The sequence below is a fragment of the Rhinolophus sinicus genome, chromosome 1, assembly GCF_057876585.1.
Source record: "Rhinolophus sinicus isolate RSI-liver-muscle chromosome 1, RSI-T2T, whole genome shotgun sequence".
Taxonomy (NCBI): domain Eukaryota; kingdom Metazoa; phylum Chordata; class Mammalia; order Chiroptera; family Rhinolophidae; genus Rhinolophus; species Rhinolophus sinicus.
Genome location: NC_142501.1, coordinates 159,779,971 through 159,807,207, shown reverse-complemented (window position 1 = coordinate 159,807,207; position 27,237 = coordinate 159,779,971). Strand labels below are relative to the sequence as shown.

General features: G+C 38.0%; 2 protein-coding genes across 2 annotated transcripts in view; one reads left to right on the top strand and one right to left on the bottom strand.

Annotated features, from left to right (window-relative positions):
- The window catches only part of ART3 (ADP-ribosyltransferase 3 (inactive)), a 107,472-nt gene that overhangs the window by 74,328 nt on the left and 5,907 nt on the right, over nucleotides 1–27,237 (bottom strand). The gene's annotated exons all lie outside the window — the stretch shown is intronic.
- CXCL9 (C-X-C motif chemokine ligand 9) lies at nucleotides 14,682–23,130 on the top strand. The gene is given in 4 exon segments (XM_019719886.3): nucleotides 14,682–14,845; nucleotides 15,928–16,028; nucleotides 16,030–16,055; nucleotides 22,907–23,130. Coding segments are annotated over 4 exon segments (321 nt in total). The 5' UTR covers nucleotides 14,682–14,781; the 3' UTR covers nucleotides 23,037–23,130.

The following is a 27,237-nucleotide window of genomic DNA, read 5'->3' as shown; positions in this document are numbered from 1 at the left end:
GAATGAATAAGGAAATTAGAGGATGTTAATTCAATGGAATATTATACAGCAGTGGAAATAAATGGTACAACTATACACATCAACATGGATGAATATCAAAAACGATCTTGCACAAAAGAAGCATGTCACAGAAAAGTACATACAGCATGATTCCATTTACTATAGAGTTTTAAAACAGGCAAATTTAACACTGCACTTAGGAGTTAAGACATATATGATAAAAACAAACAAAAAACAAAGAAATGATTTCCATACAATTTAGGGTGGTGATTACTTTAGGAGGCCAGAAGGGAACGCAATCAGGAGGGGCACAGAAGGGACTTCTGGACTATGGTAAATTTCTATTTTTGCCCTAGGTAGTGGGTACATGAGAATTTCTTTAATCTGTACCTACACATATAAATTTTTTAACACATGCTTTACTTTACATTAAAAAGACAAAACAAACAAGCCAAGAAACAAAGAAGTCCTGAATATTACCAAATGTGAGATGTCTTCATGATTAGCAAGCAACTTCACATAGCAAAATGGGAGAATATGAGAGCTATCACTGGAAATGTAATGTATAGCATGTAACTTAGTTAATAATGATATTACGCGTTTAAAAGTTGCTAAGAGAGTAGATCTTAAAAGTTCTCATCACAAGGAAAAAAATTGTAACTATGCATGATGATGGATGTTAGCTACATTTATTATGGTGATCATTTCACAGTATATACAAATATCAAATCATTATGTTGTACACCTAAAATTAATATAATGTTATATGTCAATTACACCTCAATGAGAGAAATGGGAAACTTAAATAAAAATCCAGTGTATGACAAAAGAAAAAAGAGGAGGAGGAGGAGGAAGAGGAGGAGGAGGAGGAGGAGAAAGAGAAAGAGGAGGAGGAGGAGGAGAAAGAGGAAGAGGAGGAGGAGGAGGAGGGGGAGGAAGAGAGGGAGGAGGGGGAGGGGAGATAGCATGCACACACAATCACATTCTGATATATGACAAATGAATACAGTATATGACCCTTACTCTCGGAGCCTTTAACTGGATCATAGCAAAACTGTGAAATGACAGAATTTCTCCTTCCTGCTCTCTCATTTCCTTTTTCTTCATAACCCCCTAATTCTATACAAAAGTCACCTATCTTATTCTCAACTGATGGTCAACTAATTTTCAGAACGGTATTAACCAATGAAGATTTATGCTGCTCTTTGTTCAAAAGCAGGGCATTCATTTAACAAATATTTATTTATGCGCTCTATACACTAGATTATAAGAAATGACTATATTGTGAATTTATAATTTACTATTAATGACAGAAATAAAGGTAAATAAATTTGAACTGAAAACTCTGTAGACTGAAAAAACTCCAAATGTACAAAGAAAATAGAGAAAATCAGGGAAGCCTTTCCTGGGAAAGTGATGGTGATCTGGAATTTGAAAGGTACTTGTGTATCTGATAGAAGGAGAAAAATGAAATCTAGCAGAGGAAAGAGCATGTGCAAAGACATAGACGGCATAGTGTGCTCAATCTGGAAATATGTAAGTATAAAGTTAGAGGTATAAATATTGTGGGAAACAATGTTGGGCAGACAGATAGGAATTAGATCACGAAAGCCTTTCCACACTAGGCTAACTATGCCACTACTATCATTATATATTTATAAACTGTATCTGTTATAAAACAAACACAAAAACAGTGTAGATGATTGCTAGACTATGCTGTAGTAACAAATCTCCCAAAGTATTAAAGACAGAACACAATAAAAGTTTACTTCTTGCTCGCACAAAGTTCCATGTAAGTAGGCAGGGTCTCTATGCTAACTCAGGATTTTAATCTCCCTCTATCTCAAGCAAGGGATGCCACGATAGGAAAGAGAAGGATGGAAGTGGTACACTGGCTCTTAAACACTTCAGTCCACATTACCTTGTTCAAAACAAAGTACTTTCTTTTTTAATTGTAATGAGAAATAGAACCTATAAGGGAAAGTGTGTTTGTCTCTGCCACAAATAGAAAAATTATAAAATGAGATTTTAAAAAATTAAAATAAAGCCAGAAAACAAGGCTCATGTAGAAATCTAGCTCAGAAAAAGAAGTCTAGACAGATATTTTTAAAAGCTTGATAATTGACTACCCCATTCTCCCTCCATTCAGGGCTGGCTGAGAACCTCAATAGGGCAGTAAGAATACGACAGTAACTACTCTGGTGATTCTGAACAAGTCAAAGCCTGCCTGGGCCTCTTGTGCTCATCTATGAAATAGAAATAGAAACATCAATCATCCAAAAATGTTGCTAAGATAAATAACTGTCAAGAGTTAATTAAAATACTATTTCCAGATAATAGGATTATAAAAGATTTTATTTCTTTTTCTTTTATTTTCCAAATTTTCTACAAGGAAAATTTGTCCTATTTTTAATTAGAAGGAAAAAGTTTTAAGCAAACGAAAACCAATTTTTCAAAGACACTAAATTGTGTTAATGTTAAAGGATTTATGTCCTCAGTGACCTTCGTGAAATTACTCATCTCTGAGAAAGATTTTAACTGAAAACAGAGTCATATACATATCAGAACTTCTCCATGGTAGGCTAACACATTTTAATGGCTTGTGTTAAAAATCATTAAACTATTACTGGATATAGTTCAGGTGACGAGATAATAGTGTGTTTGTCATTATTAGTCTTCCTGCTTACCCTCTTGATGGCTACCATTTATTCTATACACAACAGCCAGAATAATACTTTTAAAACATAAATAAGATTATGGCTCTCCCCTGGTCTCATCCTTCCAATAGCATGCCATCACACTTTAAACGAAATCCAAAATTCTTCATCATAGTCTATAAATCTCTACAGAACTCTGCCACTTCATTCTGACTATTCTCTCCCTCCACCTTTCTACTCCAGCCATACAGCCCTCCTATTGCTTCTCAAGCACAGCAAACATATGCCCATCATTTCCATAGCTCACTCTTTCACTTTATTCAGGTCTCTGTTTAGTATCACCGTCCTCAGACAAGGCTTTCCTCACCAATCTATTGAAAATAGCACCATTTCTATCACTCTCAATCTCTTTAACCTCCTTTAATTTTGTTTATAGCCTTTAGCATTTTGTTTATAGCCTTTAGCATTATAAATATATATTTTTTTATTTCTTGATCTATATATTCTCTGTCCCCACAAAGTCCTATGAGAGCAGGGACTACACCTGTCTTACTTACCACTGTATCCTTGGTACCTACAAGGCACCAAGTACTGGATGTGCTGTAATGCTCAATGTTTGTTGGCTGAATGAATAAATGAATTACTGCCTTTTGCCATAGAGAGAATCCTTCAGAAATCGGTGTTCCCTCCAAAGACAAATCTGAGATAGTTCTTAAACCTTAGGAGAAAGTGAACTTGGAAATAAAGAGAAGCTTACTAGTTTAGTTGAATCACCAGATAGGCAATAGAAGGAATGATGACCTTTTCTCATTGCATTATCCAACATGTGTACTGGCAAACAGTTTACTGGATTATGAGAAACCCTCAATGGGAAGAGACCTAAGAGGATTAAATGGCTTTCAAAAATAAAAATGTTTCAAAACCAAGTTTAATGCTGTAATAGCAGCAATAGCTATTAAGAGGAGGGGAAATCCATACCCTCCAGGGTTTCATCAAAAGATACTTTCAAAATAAAAAAACACAAACCCTTGTCTTTTATTTTCACTTGTGATAGACACAAGAATGCTGTTTACATATTATGCAGCATTTTCCCAGGACACTCAAATCTCATTATAGCCAGCACAGCTTGGCCATCTTGTTTTCTAGTCTCTGATGTAAGGTAGAAACTCCCTCAATTAACTTTAGAATGCGAAAGGGAGTGAAAAGAAGAAGCTGAAAAGTTCAACATCAATGTGAACTTAAGGAGAGTTAAAGAGTCTTTGCAATGTCATTGTCCCCAGAGCAGATTTTTTTCTTGGGATGTGTGGTTTTGGGGGCTTAACAACTTCCCTAAAATTATAAGCAAAATGTATAAATGTACCTATCTATAGCTTTTACCGGACTCTCACAAGAGTTTTATAACCTCCAGTGGTTAAAAACCTTGACTCTATCCTAATTCATCACAGCTTAGGAACGCTCCACTGACAGGAGCTAGGGGAGAAGTTTTTATAGAGAAGACATGAAAGCAAAGCAAGGAAATTACCTGATGGCTATAGCTTAAGCACTTTTCTTATTTGGGAAAGCCCAGTTGGCTTTTTGTGATTGTTTATTAAGTTTTATCTTCTCAGATTCAAGTGCACTGACTCTGGCTTAGGTTTTGGTCTGCTTATGTATGTTACCAAGGCATTAGCATCACCTCAAGCTAATGGTCTCCTTGTTTAATTACTTTAATAACCCATAAAGCAATCTTCTATTACAGTTATAAGGAATTATACTAATGAGTTTAAGTACCTCAGTTATAGCTCCTGATGATCGGTAATCAGTATAAATAATATGCATATGGGATCCATGTTGTCTCACCTATTCTTGTTGATGCTCATCATCACTCAAAGGGGTTTGGGTAAAAGACTCAACATTGTAAATGCTAGAATAAGTGTAAGAGTTACTCAGGAAAGGGATAGATGACAGAGCTGTGGTGTGTTCAAGGAAGATTTGACAAAGGAAGCAGAATTTGAAGTAGTTGTCTGTTCAAAACAATAGAACTCTAAGTCAACTTCTTATTGATATGCAGGAGTTCAGCTTGCTGGGAAGCAAGAACCACAGAAAATGCACTGTAGACATATACCATCCACATACACACTCCAGTATAGATCTTTATAAATAGCACAACATACTTCTGGATCTAAGTAAAACAATTCTTTAGCTTGGAAAGAAAGAATGGATTGAGATAGAAAATACCACAAACATTAAATTCCCAAGTCACAGATACTCAGGTATTGGAAGTTTCATGTTGTTTTTTTAAATGTAAAAACAAAAACTAATGTGATATATAGATGATGTATTATAGAATTGCACACTTGAAACCTACATAATTTTACTAATCATTGTCACTCCAATAAATTTAAAAAAACATATACCCCCTCCCAAAAAAACTAATTAAACTGGAATTATACATTTTTTTGGAAAACAGAAGTATAAGTAATATATCTATATCTAGCTAAATCACTCAAAGGAAAAATTTACAAAGTAACAAATAAATTTTCACAAATGACATGAGAGTAACTATTAGGTTAGTGCAAAAGTAACTGAGGTTTGAAAGGTTAAAAATAATTGCAAAAACCTCAATTACTTTTGCACCAACCTAATATAAAGCCTAATTAACAAATACCACAATACCAGAGGCGTAAAGTAAAATACAAAGAACATATGCACAATGGCAGACATCAAAACATGAGCTGACAGTGTTAGAGTACAATTTTCAACTGGGAGCACTGCCATTATTTCTACCAGGAGAAGTACATTTGAATCTAGAATGAGAGGCAAACGTAGTTTGAAAAAAGCACATTCAATTTTGTAACTGAAAAACAAAACAGTAACAACCATTATTTTTGTAATAAAAACTACAAAAAATAAAGTTTTATACAATCCTCCTGGCTGGTGGGGATTTTCAGAAGATAGAATAAAAAAGCTTTTAGAGTAAGCCTTATTATTAATGCTATATATTAACATTTGTTTGCAATATGCTTAACAGTCATTTTTTTTTTTCAAGGGAAGTATACATATTATTTTAAAATCAAGTTTGAGTTCTGTGGTACTATGCTGCAATACAAAAGAGGCTGTTAGTTTCTAGAAGCTAACTTTTGTTGCATCTGCTATTTCCTCTATCTGATGACTTGAGATTCTCTTGATCTCAAGTAGAAAACAAGAGCATTTTCAAAATAACACCATTTAGATTCTGACTTGAGGTACCGAGGGGATGGTTATTAGGTTGTGGACACAGATATATTAAAAAAAAGAAAAAAGATCTTTATTTACTTCAGGCATGAATTAAGTATACATTGAAAAGGATGAGATCTAACGTCCTCATTTTGAGAGGCTATCCAAAAGTAATTTTTGGAATTCAATTTTGATTCAGGTCTTAAAGATAACTTCCTTAAATTTATTTTGAATAAATTTACCCTAACACACATGAGCAGGCTTTGTCATTCTACTTCTAATGACCTATATTTAAAGAGACATATCAGGTCATTGGCTGACCAGAGATAATGAAACAGAAACTTCAGTAACCACACACAACAAGGAATACCCACTTTGCAAAAATATTTGGAAAAGTAATAAATAGATGGTTCTAGCCATCAACAAGGAAAATCAGCAGTCCCTGAGGAGTGGGAGAATTAGATTTCCAGAGTTACATTATAATATTCAGAATGTCTAGCTTTCAACCACAAATCACAAAGTATACAGAAAACAAGCAAACAAACAAACAAACAAAAAAAACAGGAAAAATATGGTCCACTCAAAGAGAAAAAATAAATTGACAGAAAACTATTTATGAGGAAGCCCATTCATTGGACTTACTAAAAAAGATGTTATATCAACTGTCTTAAATATGCTCAAAAAGCTAAATGAAACCATGTACAAAGAATAAAAGGGAACTGGGAAAATAAGTCACACATCATTGAGACTATCAATAAAGATAAGTTATTAAAAGGAGCTAAACAGAAATTCTGGAACTGAAAAGTAAAATACTAAAATGAAAAATTCACTAGAGGGGTTCACCAGCAGTTTTGGTACAGTAGATGAAAGAATCACCAAATTTGAAGACAAGATAATTGAAATTACTGAGGAGCAGAAACAAAAACTTAATGAAGAAAAGTGAACAGAGCCTAAGGGACCTATGATATACTGTCAAGTAATACTACTCATAACGTGAGCCCCAGAAGAAGAAGAGAAAGAAAGGGGCAAAAAAACCCATCCACAAAAATAACAGGCCCAAACTTCCCAAATCTGATGGAATATATGAATCTACACATCCAAGAAGCTCAATAAACTCTAAGAAAGATAAACTCAAAAAGATCTACACTGAGATACATAATAGTCAAATTGTCAAAACTCAGAGACAAAGAGAGAATCTTGAAAGCACCAAGAGAGAACTATTTCATCACATTCAATGGATCATCAATAAGATTAACAACCAATTTCTCATCAGAAACAATGGAGGCCAGAAGGTAGAAGGATGACATAGTTAAGTTGCTGAAAGAAAAAAATCTATCAACCAAGAATTCTACATCTGACAAAACTATCCTTCAAGAATAAAGGAGAAATTAAGACGGGTTACATTGCTGAAGAAAGAGGTCACATGGAGTACTGTTCAGGGACTAATAATCTGGGCTATACTGCTGGAGAAAAAGGCTACATGGAGGAGGCCTATGATGCTATTTTGAATGTCTAGATGACTCCAGTCCCAACCCCTATCTGATTGTAACTGGAGAAAAATCACTATTTAACAAACTTTGGTTGGGAGAGTTAGATATTAATTGGGAGATCAAAGAACTTAAATTCACACTTTATACAATATCGGGCAATAGTTCACAGTGTGAAACAAGCAACTATGGAATTATCTACATTATATAAAAGTAGAAACCAGTATTGTATGTAGAAATCAGAATCCCCCCCCCACACACACACACCTTCTTCTAGTAACAAATTCCAACCAATTCTCCCTTCCAGACCTAATCCAGACAGCTGTGTTTGAGCCCATCAGCCACAGTTGCCTTCTCTGAGCCTCCATTAACTGAGTAAAATCCTTTATCTTACCACTTCTACAGTAATTGCTAATTTACATGCAGCTTTCCCCCCACTAAACTGTGGAGGCAGAGATTATCATTCATATTTGCATCCTCAGAGTCTGGAATCATAATAATAAAAATTTAATGAATGAAATAAATGAAAGATAAACACTAAAACGAAGGGTTTCAAGAACATGGTTTTTTTTTCTTGTAAAGTTACTTAGTAATTTTAACGTAAATCATTTTAATATGGCTATTTTAAACAAAGTTATTTTCTCCTTTTTCAGGATTTTTCAAGTTAGGCAGTAGCTTCTTAATGACTCTGGCTACATGTCATCAGACTGTAAGCTGACTTGCAAAAAGACACAGAGCAAAAATGTTACTGCCAGCATTTAGCCACCGCTGTCCTCTAAATGATGTCCTGCCATTACCTTTCAGTAGAGTTGATTCACAGATTTAATCCAGTGTTTAAGCTTCAGCTGAAAAATACAAACTAGTAAAGGAAGAACTTGTTCCTTTCTCTTTGCTATTTGAGATGCAGACAGGACATGAAACCCCCCACAACTATGATTTGCTTGCAGCCAGTTTACCATACTATAATAGCTTGGAAGAATGCTTATGATTTCCTGCATGGGGAGAGGAAGAAAGGAAAATCAGAATGCTACGTAGGGGCTTCTGACACTTTCAAGAAATAAACCCTTTTCAAATCAGCATCCTTCAGTACTAGCAGTAGCTGTTGAGAGGAGGGAAAATCCACACTGTAAGAAATTCAAACAGGCCTGGGGGTTTCACTATGAGAGAAACTTCTCCTTTGACAAGTAAAAAGGAACACTGTTATTTTCACTGTGACAGAGTGTGTCACGCTGTGTACATAACTAAACAGACCACACTTGGTTCCATAACCAAAAAGACGGAAGGCGGAGGCAGGGGAGCACATGTAAAAACAGAATCCTGCTCATTAAGGCTTTTGAGGTTACATCTGCATTGCTTCCTCTGGGACAGGAACTGGAATTTTTCAAGGCAAAAAAGGTTAAGACTCTGTCAAAAGGGAAATTAGTAATCGTCTGTTTATTTCAAGGCGCTGATAAACCTTGGCTCCTTTCCCAGGACTGTGAGAAATATCTGTAAAATCTCATCAGGTTTCTGTTTCTCCTAAAAGCCCTGTGGAGCCATAAACACCACTTTTATGGGATTTTCTCTGACCTTCTGCCCAGTCAGAAACGTGTTTTCTCTCAGAGTTTTCAGGACAACTTTCAAAAGGAAGCGTGGGAAATACGGGACTGAACAGGCCCAGGTGGAGGGCAGCGCCCCCCACCCCCACCCCAAATTTCTACAGGCCAAACCTTCTCGTAAGTGCGTAACAGGGCACAGCTCCGCCACTCAGCCGGGCCTCCAGAGGCTCCCTCCCATTCCGCTTGTCACCAGAGAAAATCAGCCCCTTCTGCATAGTAAGACTGGGTCTCCAGTGACGCCTAACTGACCCCCAACACCTCCTTTCTCTTGTCCAAAAAGCCTCTGACCCAGTGACCGCAGCTCTCGGACGAAGGGCCCTCCTAGGCCTCGCCTGGCGGCCTCCGCCCCAGCGACCAGGCCCTTCCAAGGCCATCGTTCCCTCCGGCCTCAAACTAAGCCTGGTGTGGAAACTGCAAAATAGGCCCCGCTCCTGAGGGATCCCCGAGGGCGCAACTACTACCTTCTCCCCCAAAGACGTGCTTCTCCCGGCAGGATTAGCGCAGGCAGCAGGGACACTAGCAGCGGCACAAGTGCGGCGTGAGGTGGGCAAGTTAAGGCTGTAGCTTCCCCACTGAAGGTTCTGGAAGCTGGCTGGCAGGGCATGCGCAGTGCGCCCACCTCAGCTCCCGGGGAGGTCACCTGATCTGCCCCCTCGAGGAGCCAGGCCGCTCTTCACAGGCTCAGTGCTGTGCCAGGCTGGGAGTCTGTTCGCTGGTTTCTTCTCTCACTCCTGTACGCCTATCCACTGAGCACCTACTGTGTGCCAGGCTCAGGTATGGACGCTCACACGCCTTCCTTCTTGTGGCAGAAAGAGATGTTAACCATAAGATTACAGCTAAACTTAATTAACATTGCCTTCAATGTGAGCTGAATGAGAACAGGAGGGAGGTGCCATGAGAGCAGATGGTGGGAGACCTGACCAAGTCTGGGGATCAGAGAAGACTTCCCATGGGAAATAAATGCCAGTCTGGATAGCTAAGATGGGTAAGATTACCAGGCAGTAGGGTAGGGAGACGGAGCAGGCACAGCATTCCATGCAGGGAAACAGCATGAGCGAAAACAGTAAGATGAAAGGAGCATTGTCCCTTTGAGGAACTGAAGAAAGGAAATGTGATGGAGCACAGTTATGCAAGAAAGGGCTGGAGCAGTGAGCAGGGGCAGACCGTGGTGGGCCTTAGTCTTTATCCTAAGAAGTTTCCATCTTCCTTTCTTTGCGAGAAAGAATGGTTACTAGTTCTGTGGTGCTTTGCAGTTGATCATGCATTTTTGCCATTAATTTTAACAACCTGTGAGGTCAGTAATAGTTTTCTCAGCTGAGGGAACTGAGGCTTAAAGAAATTAAGTATTTTGCAAGGCCATTAAGTAGCAAAGCTGGACCTGAACCCATCTCCACCCTATGCATGGTCACAGTCATTACCAAAATTAAGCACAACCAAATGAATAAGCTGTATCACCAGTTTTCTTCAAAGATTTCTGTAATGGTCGTATTTCAGCATTAATCATCCATCTAGAAACCAGTCCAAAAATGTGTACCATATAACAGAAAATGCTAATAATACCTGTTTCCCCCTTACTCTATGGCATGCACTCTCAGTTGGGAGTGGCGGGGGGGTAGGGAGTGTTGCCCTCAAGGGGATAAAAATTGGTTTTTAGGTGGGCTAAAAAAAATCTTAGGTATTACAATGATTAGTGGCACACCAAAGTTCAACCCTACCCAATAAAATCTTATTTCTTAATATAGTCATACATGGCTTAACGACTGGGATACATTCTGAGAAATGCATTATTAGGTGGTTTTGTCATGCAAACAGAGTACACTTACCCAAACCTAGATGGTATGACCAACTATATACCTAGGCTACCTCAGAGATATTGCAAGTTTGGTTTCAGACTATCAACAATCAAGCAATAATCGCAATTAAGCAAGTCACAGTCTTTTTGCTGGTGAGGGTCTTGCTTTCAGTTTGTAAAAAAAAAAATGCAACACCTGTGAAGCACAATAAAGCAAAGTGCAATAGAAGGAGGTATGCCTGTATGTCATATGGCCTATTGCTTCTAGGCTACAAACCTGTACAGCATGTTACTGTACTGAGTACTGTGGGCAATTGTAACACAATGGTATTTCTGTATCTAACCATAGTAAAGGTACAGTAAAAATACAATATAAAAAATAAAAAATAGTACACTGGTGTAGGGCACTTGCCCTGAATGGAAGTTGTTCTGGGTGAGTCAGTGAGTGAGTACTGAGTGAATGTGAAGGCTAGGATATTACTGTTCAGTACTGTAGACTTTATAAACACTGTGTACTTAGGCTACACTAAATTTATAAAAAAAAATTTCTTTCTTCAATAATAAATTAACCTTAACTTATTAACATTTTTACTTTATAAACCTTTTAATTTTTTAACTTTTCGACTCTTATAGTAAAACATAGCTTAAAACACAAATACATTGTACAGCTGTACAGAAAGTATTTTCTTTATATCCTTATTCTATAAGCTTTTTCTATTAAAATTTTTTTTCTTATTTTTCAATTTTTTTGTTAAAAACTAAAACACAAAAATACACATTAGTCTAGGCCTACACAGGGTCAGGATTATCAATATCACTGTCTTCCACCTCCACATCTTGCCCCACTGGAAGGTACTCAAGGGCAATAACACGCATAGAGTTACCATCTATGATAACAAAACCCTTTTCTGGAATACCTCCTGAAGTACCTGCCAGAGCCTCTTCTTGAGGAGGCGTCACTCTTTTCAGAAATATGTCTATAGTGGTATGCTTAGTTTGTTTCTTTTCTCATCATAGATTTGTTTGTAGGCAGATAATGTCAATGAAAAGAAGACATGTAACTCTGTACCTCTTGTCAATGAAAAGAAGACACGTACCTCTGTAGATTTAAGAAAAGAGTTTTTTATTTGGGCCCATCTGAGGATGTGCCTGAGAGCAGAGTTCCACGAAGCCTTTAAACAGTGCTCCAACTTTAGCAAATTGAGGGGATGCTTATATAGGCAGGAGGACAAAGACAAATGCAGCCATGCATCAGGAGTTTTAGTTACATACATTCAAGGGTTAACAGTTTGACATCAGGTGAAGAGAATATACAGATAAGGTAGGTTGTCAAGCACCTAGAGTCAGTAGTCATGGGGAGGAGTCTGGAAGCAATTATTTCTATAATCTTATCAGGATGTAGAAAGAACAGGCACTGCCTTCTATAATTATTTATCTTTTAATTGGAACTGTAGGAAAGTATATGTGGCTAGCCTCTCAGAAGGCCTTCGTTGGGAATTTACTGTATTCCCTTGGTTACTGATGAAGTTGGAGCAGCAGCTTAGACACCCTTTCCTTTCTCACTCTCTGCAAAAGCTTCCGCTAAACCGTTCACTGTGAATTTTTTTGAGGTTTCTTCATCAGTTTCCTTTTCTCTTGCCTCTTCTTCAGCTATGCATTCCTGTTCCAGTCCCAACAACTCCTCATTAGGCATTTCCTCAGGAACCACCTCTAGGAGTTCCTTAATGTCATCTCATCCACTCCAAGGGTAAAGTTGTATGCCATCTTACCCACAGTCTTGTTGATTTTTGTAACCTTTACACTGCAATGTTACAATGGCTACAACATCCCGAGGTTATAGGAATTTTTCAGCTCCATTATAATCTTATGGGACACCATTGTATACGCGGTCTGTCGTTGACCAAAACATTGTTTATGCAGCACATGACTGTATTTAATTTTTTTCTTTAGGGAGCAATTTAATTTCATTTAGATTTAAGTTAATTTAAATTTAATTTATCTCAAGAGAGGCACTAATGAAAACTGAAAAAAGAGTTGAGAAACATTTTTCTACAGTAATGAAACCTCCAAATTTTAGTGGATCAACCAGAGCAAAGGTCACATTATTTAACTTTCCCTGTTGCTAGATGTGGTCATGTGAATAAGTTCTGGCTCATGAGAAGTGATGGAAAGTGCTGGGTGCAATTTCCAGCATGGGTCTAAAACTGAAGGCCATGCCCTTTTCTGCCTTCCCACTACCCTGTAGTTGGAAAGAAGACATGGTTGCAAGTCCCCTTGGGCCATGTGCATGAGGGTAGCAACCTAGAGATGGCAGTAAAGCAACAAAATAGGAGGAGCTTGGGATACTTCATCAAGCAGAACCACCAAACACACTCAAATCCACTTGCTTTTGTCAGAGAGAAATACACTTCTATCTTAACCAGCCATTATTAATTTGGGTCTCCATTGCATGCCACTAATTTCTCTGTTTCATTTAATTATTGTGGTAAAAAGCATGTAACATCAAATTTACCTTCTTAATCATTTCTCAGTGTACAGTTCAGTAGTCTTAAGTATATTCACATTGTTGTACAACAGCGGTCTAGATCTTTTTCGTCTTGCAACATAAACTCTATACCGACTAAAGACTAATTTTGCCTCACCCTTTCCTCAGCCCTTGGCAACTCAATTTTCTATTTTTAAGATTGACTTTATCAGATATTTGTCCTTTTGTGACTGGCTTATTTCACTTAGCATAATCTTCTTGAGGTTTATCCACGTTGTAGCATAGGACAGGATTTCCTTTTCTAAGGCTGCATAACATTCCATTGCATGTATATACCACATTTTCTTTATCCATTCATCTGTCAGTGGACATTTGGGTCACTTTGCCTTTGTGAATAAAGCTGTTCTGAATAATGCTGCCATGAACATGAGTGTACAGATGTCTCTTTGAGATCCTTCTTTGAATATTTTTGGACATATTCCAGAATTGGGGCTGCTGGGTCAAAGGATTGTTCTATTTTTAATGTTTTGAGGAGCCTCCATATTTTTTTCCATAATGGTTGCACTATTTTACATTCCCACCAATAGTGCACAAGGGTTCCAATTTCTTCACATCCTCGTCAACACTTGTTATTTTCTGTTTTTTGATAGTGGCATCCCCATGAGTATGAGGTGATATCTCATTGTGGTTTTGATTTGCATTTCCCTAATGTTAGTGATGTTGAGCATCTTTTCATATGCTTATTGTCCATTTGTATATCTTCTTTAGAGAAATGTCTAGTCAACCAGGTTATTTGGTGATTGTTGTATTATAGAAGTTCTTTATATATTTTGGATATTAACTCCTTATCAGATATATGATTTGCAATTATCTCCCATTCGGTAGATGTTTTCACTCTGTTGATTTTATTATGCATAGAAGTTTTTAAATTTGGTGTAGTTCCATTTGTCTATTTTCAGCTGATCCCTTATTCTAATTAATCTGACTACTAAAAAAACAATCAACTGTAGCAGGAATGACATAAAAAACTAAATAAGCTTACCGCAGTAAAAAATGACCTGGTCCTGAAGGAAGTTAAGATTCTTTTTTTATTTAACCTAGATTAAGAAAAGATAAATCTAGCCATGTAAATGGTAAGGAAATTTGAAAAGTGCATTACTTATCTGGACTTTAATATTTCCCATTTGGGAACCACATCTCCAAACCTTGTTGTATGATATTATTATATTCATTATATAACCTATTCTTCACCCAGATGAGCAACTGTGAGTATGCTAAGGGCTGCCAGTGATACTTGTTTGGCACCCCTTACTATAAACCACCCATTTATGAGAAATGGCAATAAAGCACGCAGAAATTCTGTTGGATCTGAGAGTAGGGTTTCCCCCAACACAATTAAGGTTGTGTTCAGTTTAGCTAGGTTAGCTAAGGACACCAGCCAATCAGAGTTTAGGAGGGAAATGGATTTCCTAAACAAATATGATTCCCCCAAGCATGTTCGCTAAAAAATTTCTGATGGCTTGAAATCCAGTAAAGGAGTGACTTAGTAGAACTTCATTCTATCACTATGAGGAAAGGTGGTGTTCCATTCCTTTTGGTTATCATCTTCCTGACTCTGATTGGAGTTCAAGGTAAGGGGTTCTGAGTTATATTAGGTTAGTTAAGTCAGAGATGTGAATTGCTGCAAAAGCCTCTTGACTTGCCCAATAAATGTGACTGTTTTGTATGCATCAGAAAGTGATATGTCACTCATAAAAGCTTCTCAGTGATGTAGTAGATTATCCAAAGTTCATATCAGACCTGCCATGTCAAACACAAGTCTTCTCAGTCTTGGTGTGTGAATTCCTGGCATGTTGTAAATGTCCAATAAATGTTTATTGAACTGGGTGATAATGAGAGGAAAGACTCTGTCTCCTAAGTTCTTTTTGTCACCCTGATATTGTTTCTTGATAAGTATGCCTGTGGTTAACCAATTAAAGATCCAATAATCAGAGAAATTGTCACTAGTCTGTTTACTAACTACCTTTGTTACCTTGAACAAATTAGTGAACTTTTCTAGACTTCAGTTTCCTTAGCTGTAAAACGGGAATTCTGCAGTTATACTTTTTTCTACCTACCACACGATATGTGGCATTTAGTAAGCATTTAGTAAGTATGTGTTGAATGAATAAAAGAATTAAGGAGTGAAGATAGTGTATTTCAAAGAGTTGCCAAAAGTTTAAAGCACTACTGAAAAGAGGCAATGGGGAGGATGCAGATGGTGGTGGTAAGTGGTTATTATTCGTAGAACTTTCTGTCCAAACTAATACCAACTCCATTCTACTAAGGTCAGATAAAAAATGGCTTTGAGAATTGCTTAGGAAACTGTAGTCCACATAGCACACATTAATTAGGTATCTATGTGTCTGACTTGCTAGATAGACATTTTTAAATATTGTGAAAATCTCTTTTCCTAAGGTTGTATGATATGGACTCAAACCTTGCCCCTGACCCCCTAGAAAGCTAAATGACTGTTCTTTACTTCTCTGAACTTTAGCTTCTCCATCTATAAAATGGAGATAATGCCTACTTCAAAAGTTTGTGGTAATTATTAACAGACACTCTGTAAAGCATAGTAATAACCATGACTAAGGCAAACATATCATTTTGATGGATCAACTAAATTGAGACATTGCCCTAAACTGACGTGTGCTACCCCCTCTCTTTCCTTCAGGAGCCCCAATAATGAGGAATGGACGCTGTTCCTGCATCAAAACCAACAAAAGGACGATCTACTTAAAATCCTTAAAGGACCTTAAACAGTTTGCCCCAAGCCCCGTCTTGTGAGAAAATTGAAGTCATGTAAGTAAAATCTCATCCAATATGCATGTACCATATTGGCAGAAACATTAAATTTAGTGTGACTATTACCCTTGGAACACTTGCCCATACATGCACTTAAAATTCATTGTTGTTCCTCTGTACATCGGGTCTACTTCTTTCTTTTCTTTAGAAAAAAAAGGCATTTCTGGTAGGGATTAGGAACCAATGATGATATATCACCAAAGTAATACATGTCCATTATAGAAAATGTTTAATGCAGATAACCCAAAAGAAGAAAATAAAATTATTTATAATCCCACCATCCAGTGACAAATACTGTTAACCCCTTGGTGTATAAATTCTTCCACATCTCCCTCATTTGCATGTGTACGTATATAGACACAGATACATACATTTATACATGCAATATATGTACATAAAAATAAAACCATACACTACATACTGTTTTGTCATCTGCTTTTCATTAACACTATATCATGCACATTTCCTCACATCAGTAAATCTTCTATAATATCATATTTTCTAATTATTTTTCCATTTTTAATGGCCATCTATAGATGTACAGTAATATATATGACCAATGCCTAAATGTAGGGTATTTTCAATTTTTTGCTATTTAAATCAAACTGGTATTATGGCAATATTGTGTCTTTTTGGGGGAGCTATACTGGGGGAACAATGTGTTTCTCCAGGGCCCATCAGCTCCAAGTCGTCCCTCAATCTAGTCGTGGAGGGCGCAGCTCAGCTCCAAGTCCAGTTGCCGTTTTCAATCTTTAGTTGCTGGGGGCACAGCCCACCATCCCATGGGGGAATTGAACCGGCAACCTTGTTGTTGAGAGCTCGCACACTAACCAACTGAGCCATCCGGCCGCCCCTAGGGAAGCTCAGCAGCAGCTCGTTGTCTTTAATCTAGTTGTGGAGGGCGCAGCTCAATGGCCCATGTGGGAATCAAACCGGCAACCCTGTTGTTCAGAGCTCGTGCTCTAACCAACTGAGCCATCCGGCCACCCTGGCAATATTGTGTCTTTAATTCTTTCCTTTTCCTTTCTAGAGATTAGAATTGCTGGGTTTTAGGATATGCACATTTTAAATCTTTTAAAAAAATTTTTTCCAGCTGTATGAAGTATAATTGACAAATAACATTGTGTAAGTTTAAGGTATACAACATGATGAGTTGATATACATATAGATATATTGTGAAATGATTACCACACATCCATCACCTCACATAGTTACCTTTTTTTTGGCGGGAGAAGAGTGGGTAAAAACTTTTAAGATCTACTCTTCTAGCAAATTTCAAGTATATTATACAGTATTAGTAACTATAATCACCATACTATACATTATATCCACAGAACTTATTTCTCTTATAACTGAAATTTGTACATTCTTTGACCAACATTTCCTATTTCCCTCTGCCCCCAGCCCTTAGTAACCACCAATCTAGTCTCTCTGTCTATTAATGCAGTTTTTTTTAAGGTTCTATATATAAGTGAGATCGTGTAGTATTTATCTTTGTCTGACTTCTTTCACTTAGCATAATGCCCTCAGCATTCATCCATGTTATCATAAATAGCAAGATTTCCTTTTTCCTATGTCTGACTAATATTGCATTTTATATATATATATATATATATATATATATATATATATATATATATAAATATATAAATAAAATATATATATATATATTCCTATATACATATCTATCTATAGATAGGTATCTATATATCTATATACCTATATACCTAGATAGATAGATAAACAGACAGATGGACAGACAGATAGATAGATATCACCTTTTCTTCATCCATTCATCTGTCAATGAATACTTAGGGTGCTTCATGTCTTGGCTATTGTGAATAATTCCACAATGAACAGCCCCATGATATCTCTTTCACTATCTGAAAGAGATATCATTCAGATATCTCTTTCAGATAGTGATTTCATTTCCTTTGGATATATACTCAGAAGTGGGATTGCTGGATCATATGGTAATTTTAATTTCTTGAGGAACCTCCTTGCAGTTATCCATAATTGCTGTATCAAATTATATTTCCACCGACGGTGCACAAGGGTTCCCTTTTCTCCACATTTTTGTCAACACTATCACTTGTCTTTTTTCCCCCAAAACTATTTACTTATCCAGAAAAACAAGCAAATTTTATGGTTCAATATTTTTTTGCTTTAGTAATCTCAGTTAGCCTTTATTTTTAAGATTTTTATTAAAATATAGCTTACATACATTATATAGTTTCAGGTGTATATCACAGTTATTCAAATATTTATATACCTATAGAAGTGATCACCATGATAAGCCCAGCAACCATCTGTCACCGTACCATGATATCACAATATTATTGGTTATATTCCTTATGCTGTACATTACATCCCATGACTTATTTGTTTTACACCTGGAAATTTGAACCTCTTATTCCCCTTCATCTTTTTCCCCACTTTAAAATTTTTCAATTACATTTGACATTCAATATTATGTTATATTAATTTCAGATGTATAGCATAGTGGTTACACATTTATATAATTTAAGAAGTGATCCCCCTGACTAGTCCAGTACCCACCTGGCACTATAGATAGTTATTACCATGTCATTGACTATATTCTCTATACTTTACTTTACATCCTGATGATTATTTTGTAACTACCAACTTGTACTTCTTAATCACTTCACCTTTTTCACCCTGCCCCCAACCCTTCCCATCTATCACCCCAATAAATCTAGTACCCATCTGATACCATAGTTATTACAATATTATTTACTATATTCCTTATGCTATACTATACACCCATGACTACTTTGTAACAACCAATTTATATTTCTTAATCCTTCCCCACTTTTCCCCCACCTCCCAACCCCTCTCCCATCTGGCAACCATCATAATGTTCTCTGTATCTATGAGTTTGTTTCTGTTTTGTTTGTTTATTTTGTTCTTTGGATTCCTCATATAAGCTAAATCACATTGCATCTGTCTTTCTCTGTCTGACATATTCTACTCAGTACTGTACCCTCCAGGTCCATCCATGCTGCCACAGATGGGAAGAACTTATTCTCTTCCATGGCTGAGCAATATTCCATAGTATATGTGTACCACTTCCTCTTTATCCACTCATCCATGCCTCCACATCTAGGCCATTGTAAATAGTGCTGCAATGAACATATGGATGCACACATCACCTCAAAGTAGCATTTTGGGTTTCTTCAGATAAATACCCTGAAGGGGGATTACTGAATCCTTCTTTGTCTCTTGTTATAACCTTTGTTTTTTGTTTTGTTTTTTAAAGATTTTATTGGGGAACAGTGTGTACTTCCAGGACTTTTTTCCAAGTCAAGTTGTTGTCCTTTCAATCTTAGTTGTGGAGGGTGCTGTTCAGCTCTAGGTCCAGTTGCCATTACTAGTTGCAGGGGGCGCAGCCCACCATCCCTTCCAGGAGTTGAACCGGCAACCTTGTGGTTGAGAGGACACGCTCCAACCAACTGAGCCATTCTGGAGCTCAGCGGCAGCTCAGCTCAAGGTGCTGTGTTACATCTTAGTTGCAGGGGGTGGAGCCCACCATCCCTTGCGGGAACTCGCAGTCTTGTGGTTGAGAGCCTACTGGCCCATGTGGGAATCGAACTGGCAGCCTTCGGAGTTAGGAGCATGGAGCTCTAACCACCTGAGCCACCAGGCTGGCCCCTAACCTTTGTTTCAAAGTCTATTTTGTCTGGTATAAGTCTTGCTATCTATAAAGTTAAGCTTTTTTTTTCTTCACTTCCATTTTCATGAAATATCTTTTTCCATCTCTTTGCTTTCAATCTGTGTGTGTCTTTCAATCTAAAGTGAGTCTCTTATAGACAGTATTTGTAAGGGTCTTATTTTATTATCCATTCAGCCACCCTATCTTTTGATTGGAGCATTTAATCCACTTACATTTAAAGTAACTGTTGATAAATGTGTAGTTATTGCCATTTTATTATTTATATTTTCGATTTTTTTTCCTAATGTCCCTCTAACATTCCTTGTAATACTGGTTTGGTGGTGATGAACTCCTTTAGCTTTTTCTTGTGTGGGGAACTCTTTATTTGTTGATTCTAAATGATCAACAGATCATTGCTGGGTAGAGTGATCTTGGTTGTAGGTCCTAGCTTTTCATCACTTTGAATATTTTTTGCAACTCACTTCTGTCTTTCAAAGTTTCTCTTGAGAAATCATCTGACAGCCTTATGGAAGCGCCCTTGTAGGTGACTAACTACTTTGCTCTTGCTGCTTTTAAGATTCTTTCTTTGTCTTTAACCTTTGGCATTTTAATTATGCTGTATCTTGGTGTGGGCCTCTTTGGGTTCATCTTGTTTAGGACTCTCTGTGCTTGCCAGGTTTCTGTGTTTATATCCTTTGCAAAGTTAGGGAACTTTTCTATCATTATTTCTTCAACTAGGTTTTCAATTTCCTGATCTCTCTTGTTCTGGTACCCCTATGAATGTTAGTATGTTTGATGTTGTCCCAGAAGCCCCTTAAACTATTCTCATTTGACGGGATTTTTTTTTTTTACCTCTTTTGGTTGGGTGTTTTCTGCTACCTTATCTTCTAAATCACTGATTTTTTTAAATTTTATTTTTTAATAAATCACTGATTTGATCCTCTGCATCATCTAATCTACTGTTGATTCCCTGTAATATATTCATTTCCATTATTGTATTTTTTATTTCTGATTGGTTCTTTTTTTATGTTTTCTATCTCCACTTTTATGTTTCCTGTATCTTTGTTGAAGTTCTCCCTGAGATCATTGAGCATCCTTATAACTAATGTTTTGAACTCTGCATCTGGTAGATTGCTTGTCTCTATTTTATTTAGTTCTTTTTTCTGGAGCTTTATTCTGTTCTTTCATTTGGGATATGTCTGCCTCCCCATTTTGGCTGTCTCCCTGTGTTTGTTTCCATGTATTAGGTAGAGTTGCTATGTCTCCCAGTCTTAGTAGAGTAGCCTTAGTAGTGAGTGACCTGTGGGGCCCAGTGGTGCAGTTTCCCTGGTCACCAGAGCTGGGTGTTCCAGGTGTGTCCCTTGGGTGGGTTGTATGTGCCCTCCTGTTGTAGTTGAGCCTTGGTTGCTGTTTGCACATCAATGGGAGAGACTGACTCTCAAGCTCATTTGTTGTAAGGACTGGGCGTGACTATAATGGAGGAACTGTTCTGTAGAGGCTGACCCTATGGAGCAGGATTTGCTTTAGCAGGGCTCTGGTGCCTGCCCAGTCTCCTCTTTGGGTGTGCTGTCCTTCGAGGTGGCCCAGTGATGTTCTAGCTCAGTCCAAAGCTGGCCATGGGCATGGCTGCCCCAGAGCCTCCTGGAAGGGGCTCTGACACCGGCCAAGTTTAGCTGTAGCCTGTGCCCTACTGTGAGCCGCCTGGCATGAGCCACAAACAAATCCTCAGATGACCACCGCTCGTGTTGGGCTTGCAGGTGACTCAAGAGGCCAAGGCATGAACTGAGGCCAGCTGCCACTAGTACTGGACTTGGGGCTCCTCAGCAAGAGGTAAGGGACATGTCAAAGCCAGATGCAGCCTGTTTGGGTTTTGTGAACCTTTGAGAGATTTTAGGAAAGTCCAAAATAGCCAAGACGGGCTATTTGTTCGAAAAAGCCAGTGGAAACGACTAGAGTGCCTAAAAGTTGGGTGGAGCAGGGTCTCAGGAAATCACTAGGACAGGGTGGATAAAGGGTGTTAGCTAGGTTAATGAAGACTTAGTTATTATGGTCTCCTGCATCTGCATGCTGGGAGTGGGGACGGCTCAACAAAGAAACAATGGATTCTGCCAGCACTTCTGTCTGGGAAAAACCTGCTCCTCTAGCCCTTGTTCTGAAGGCAGACAATTTAGTTCCTTCCCAGATGTGCCTGGCATTTTTCGAGCTGCTGCCCCAGTGCTGGAGCTCAAAGCAAGTGAGTCTGTCAGCAAGTGAATCCATGCATGGGCCCTTTAAGAAGGACGCTTAGGACTCCAGTCACCCTCTGTCTTACCCAGCCACAAATCTCTGCTGGTTTTCACAGCTAGAAGTTATGGGTACTTCTCTCCCTGGCACTGAGACCCTGGGCTGAGGAGCCCGGTGTGGGGCTGGGATCCCTCACTGCTCCAGAGGGGGAACCTCCACAGCCAAAATATCCCTTCTTCTGTATGTTCTTAGTTATAGGACTTTGGTTCAGGTAGACTTCAGGCAATTCTTGATGATGGGTTTTCTGTGGTTATTTTGACGTGGTCGTGAGAGGAGGCAGGCACAGCATTACCTACTCCACCATCTTGACCAGAAATATCCTAATTTTAGTTTTCTGAAACTGAAATCAAGGATGATATGTAGAATGGTTACTTTTAGTCTCAGATTACACAGAAGAATTAAAGAAAACAAATCTTTAAATTATTCCTGGAGAGTTTGCTGTAAGTAATTTTAAAAATTCAACCAGTCTGTTAATCTTGTCTTAGGGTAACATTGTATTGTATTTTAAGTAATGTCATCAGAAAGCATAGCAAAATTACTAATTATTATTGTTTTTGCAAAAAAAACCGTAGGTATTTGTATTTTACTTTTTCAGTTAAACATAAATAGTGATTTTCAGCACAACAGAAGCAATATCATCTTCAGATATAAATTTCTCCCATTGCATATACCTGTTGGATTTTTTAAATCTATGGTTATGTGCTATCCTAGAAATTTATCTAAGTCCCCTCACTCACTTAGAAAATGAAAAAGCAGGAAAAAGACTGGAAGTTGCAGATACTTATAGAGAGGACAAGTCAATTTTATTTGGGGAATTGAATTCTGGGGATAGGACGAAGCATTTCAATGATTAAAAGTAAAAAAAAAAATCTTGTTGCTATTTCCCTGGCAGTGTTACAATGAAGAATGGGGACCAAACATGTCCAAACCCAGATCCAACAGATGTGAAAGAACTGATTAAACAGTGGGAGAAACAGGTTGGTGAAAAGAAGGAACAAAATGTTCTTCCTCTTAGAAATTAACTTTAGAAGACAAAGAATCTATATAGTTCCTTTAAGGTACGTTTTTTCATTATATTATTGTGCTCCTATTTTGTTCCTATAATGATGTCATCACCTTGAGGTATAATTGCCTTCTTGCATAGAGTGTCACTTGTCCATCTCCCCCACTAGAAATTGGGTTCCATGAGGGTAGGGAGCTTACCTTTCTTATTCAACACAATAAATATGTATTGAATTGAATGGTGACACTGAGGATAGAAAGGTAATAAGCTATAGTACCTCCTGGCTATAGCAAATATGCTAACAATTAATTATAGTACAATGTGATAAATATAAAATAAAAATATGTACAAGAATCTTGAAGATTATAGAGGGAGTCATTAACTTTGCCAGAGAGAGGTTTAGAGAGAAAGTGTTAAGGAAGAGTTTCACATCAGGTGACATTTGATTTGGATCATAAGTAATTCACCAGGAGGATAAGAACATCATGGAAAAAAGAGTAGAATCATGAGAGATCTTGCTGTGTTCAGGGAGCCTCAACTAATGTGTCTGGAGTTTGTGTAAGGGGAGTGGAGGGAGGTTAAAAAGGTAGACCAGAATACTCTCAGAGAGTATTCTGAGACCCATGTAAGCAAACCCCAGCTTGTCAGCAGGCTGATAAGCCAAGCAGTTTGGAAGCGAGCTGGACTTCAAGCTGCCCCGGCCATCAGCATGTGTATTTGAATGAGCCTACAGGCCTCACATACCATGTATCTGAGAGATCCATGTTGGTCATTTCTGGGGACCACCACTGGAGAGCACTAGTATGTATCTTATATGACATGCCAAGGAGTTATGTTTGAAAAAGGACACTAAATATGGAGTTGGGAGCTTGGCTCCCGGAGTCTGACAGACTAGTGGTTCTGCCACATGCTGGCTATGCAACTCTGAGCAAGTCAACCTCTCCAAGTCTGTCTCCCCACATGTAAAAAATTGATGATAATTGTACCAACCTCAGAAAGTTATAGTTGGGACAGGTGGGTCATAAACAAGGTTGGAGTGAGAGTAGTAATAAGCCAGGAGAATGGACAAAAGAAGACCAGTTAGAAGGCTGTTGCCTCCTCCTCAAAGTGAGTGAAGTACAGAGAATCAAAAGGAGCCTCTCTGAGAGTGAAGCAGCTTTAAATTGGTTTTGAGGATAAAGAAAGACTATGTTTGGAGAGTCCAAATATAATATAAGGGTGGAAAAAATAGTAAGATAAAGAAACTTGACTCTTTATTTCCCTCTCCTTGCAGATTAGCCAAAATAAAAGGCAAGAGAAAAGAATAAAATATCAAAAAAGCAGGAAAGTTCTAAAAGTTTAAAAGATCTCAACGTCCTCATCAAAAGAAGACAGCATAAGCAACCACTTTACCAACAAGTATTTTGAGTTTAAAATGTTCTTTTTAATTTTACTGAAATAATTCCAAAAAGGGATTGCATCGTAATCTATAAACTTGTTGATCTGACTAGAAAATTTAAAGCATCATTATGAAATCGTAATTAAAGCTAGAAAGTTGCTTTAAAAATCCAAATGTTAAGAATTGTTAGAGGCTATAGTTTGTCTTTTGTTCTTCCATCTACAACCAGCTGAATTTCATCATGCTTAAAAGCAGGATCTAATGCCCCCACAATCACATCCCACAAACAACAGCTGCCTGGGAGAGCAGCCCAAGGCTTCCCACACCACCCACTGCAGTCTCCAGAGAGTATTCTGAGGCCCACGTAAGCAAACCCCAGCTTCTCAGCAGGCTGATAATCCAAGCAGTTTGGAATCGAGCTGGACCTCATCAAGCTGCCCCGGCCATCAGCCTGTGCATTGGAATCAGCCTACAGGCCTCACATACAATGTATCTGAGAGACCATGCTGGTTGTTTCTGGGGACCACCACTGGAGAACACTAGCAGTTAGCTTTCAGAACCTTCTACAGCATGTGGTTTTTGAGCCATATGACTCGATCTTGCCTGTCCAGGCTGACCACTTTATTTCTTATTGTTCTCCTTTGTTTCAGTCAAGCCAGTTCCTCACTGACCTACCACAATTCAATGTCTGCCTCCTCTATTACGCAGCTCATGCTATCACTCGCCTGGGTCTACTCCTTTCTCACTTACTCCAACACCCTACAAGAATGCCTTCTTCTCCCCACTCATTTTCACTTGGTCCAGTCTTCAAGACTCAGTTCAGTCTTGCCTCTAAAATAAAACCTTCTGGACACTCAGATTATCTTAAAACTCCTATTCTACTTGTGTTGAATACCACACAGAGCATTTCATTGTTTTCTAATTGTTTTTTTGTGTGTGTGTGTGTGTTAGTTCTATCTCTAACAAGATTGTCAGCTCCCTGAGGGCAGGGGCTGAATCTGCCACGTGCCTAATATACGGTGGAACTAGGTTTTGAATCATTTTTTAATTACAGTTGTTACAGGTAAGAGGGCAACCAGACCATCTCCTCAGCAGCAGCTAGCTATTTATTGGCTACTTCATACTGAGTAACAACTGGTAACCTCTTTTTAGTCATTATCTTCAGGCCATTGTCCCTGCAGGGACCAAGGGTGATGCAACATTCTTATTATAACAGGATGTTAACTTGACCTCTCCAACAAATAAGAAGGAACTGTTTAAACATTTGTGGATATTCCGAACTGTTTTTATAAAATATATAGGATACCTAGAATCTTACAGTGGAAAGGGGCTTTAGAGATCAACCAGTGTCCCACCTTTCCCCACCCCATACAAAAATTCCTGACAAGCCTCACTTTTCTGTGATCTAACAAGAAAGCCATCAAGGACTCTTTTGAAAACTCATTTTGGATAAATATGAATGTCATTGTCAGTTAAACTTTTTTCAGGGATTGTAAAGTATTGTGATTATTGATTACCTCCCCAGGTCTCATGAAGAAAGGAGGTATTAAGAGACTAAGAGCTACAGGGAGCAGCAAATCCTGTTAGTGGAGCCATGGCTGGTTCCCACTTAGCCTCTGCAGAGCTTAGAAACTCTCTTAAAGAAGAGGTTCAGTGAATTGTGTAGGAGAGGATGTCTTTGGCCAAAATTTAAACATACCTACTTTCCAAAAATTTGTCACTCCTTACACTGACGATGATTTTCAGTGCTGCCCAGTGGAAATCTAATCATGAAACTCTTTAGCTCCTTCCATGTAACTTCCCTGAAAAATCTAAATGTTCCCTAATTTGAGGGTTTGTGACCCAGTAACCGTGCATCTCACAGGTAAAGTGGACAGTGTATAACTAATAACCAGAAACCACATGTTTTGACTAAGTAGTTATGACATATATATACATGATAATCATATAGATAGATAGATAGATAGATAGATAGATAGATAGATAGATAGATACTAAGCAAATAATTAAGTTCAAAACTGTATTGGCATATATAACTTGTACTCTGAAGTATTTTCTTTGTTAAAAGACAATGGTGTCAATAAATGGACCTTTAATCAGAAAACAAATCTTGATTTTTTAAATGTCTTGAACATACATGTCAACTATTAAATGTTTAACACTAATTCTTACATGTCTTTCTTCATTTGCTTTCATTTCAGATAAGGAGTAATTGAGATAAAGACATGGAAACCCTTTAAAGGGCTCTTTGGGGACAGAAAAAAAAACTATGGAAAATATGTCAATAATGCCTTATAATAACATTGACTTATAAGAGTTATGTGGAATGCAATTTATTTCCTAATCCTGAAGGGTAATACTATGCCAATGACATATACACCCAGGAAGCCAAAAACTATCCTAATCCTTTTCCCTATACTAAACGTATATGTTTAAATATTATAAAGCCTTAAGTAGTTATGGTGGAGATCTAAACATAGCATGAGTTATTTAAGAGTCCAGGAAATTTGGGCTGGAGGTATTATGCAGTGTGGAGTCTCTAAGAAGGTTGAGAGTGGACAGAGACTATCAGCCTGGTACCTTCAAGCTCCATTTGATGTTTGGGCAGGTAGCAGCTGCTGCTTGTGGACATGACAACCCACAAGGGCCTTAACCTGAAACACAGCAGGATGTTGTGGAAAGAGTTAAGATGCTGGATACGGAGATATCTGAATGAAGATGAGAAGCCCACCACTTTAGCTGTGTGACCTGGGTTCAAGTAGACTATTTAACCTCCCGTGCACCAGCTTTCTCATTCAGGATTGTTGTGAGGAACAGGCCGAGCACAGGTCTTGGTGCATAG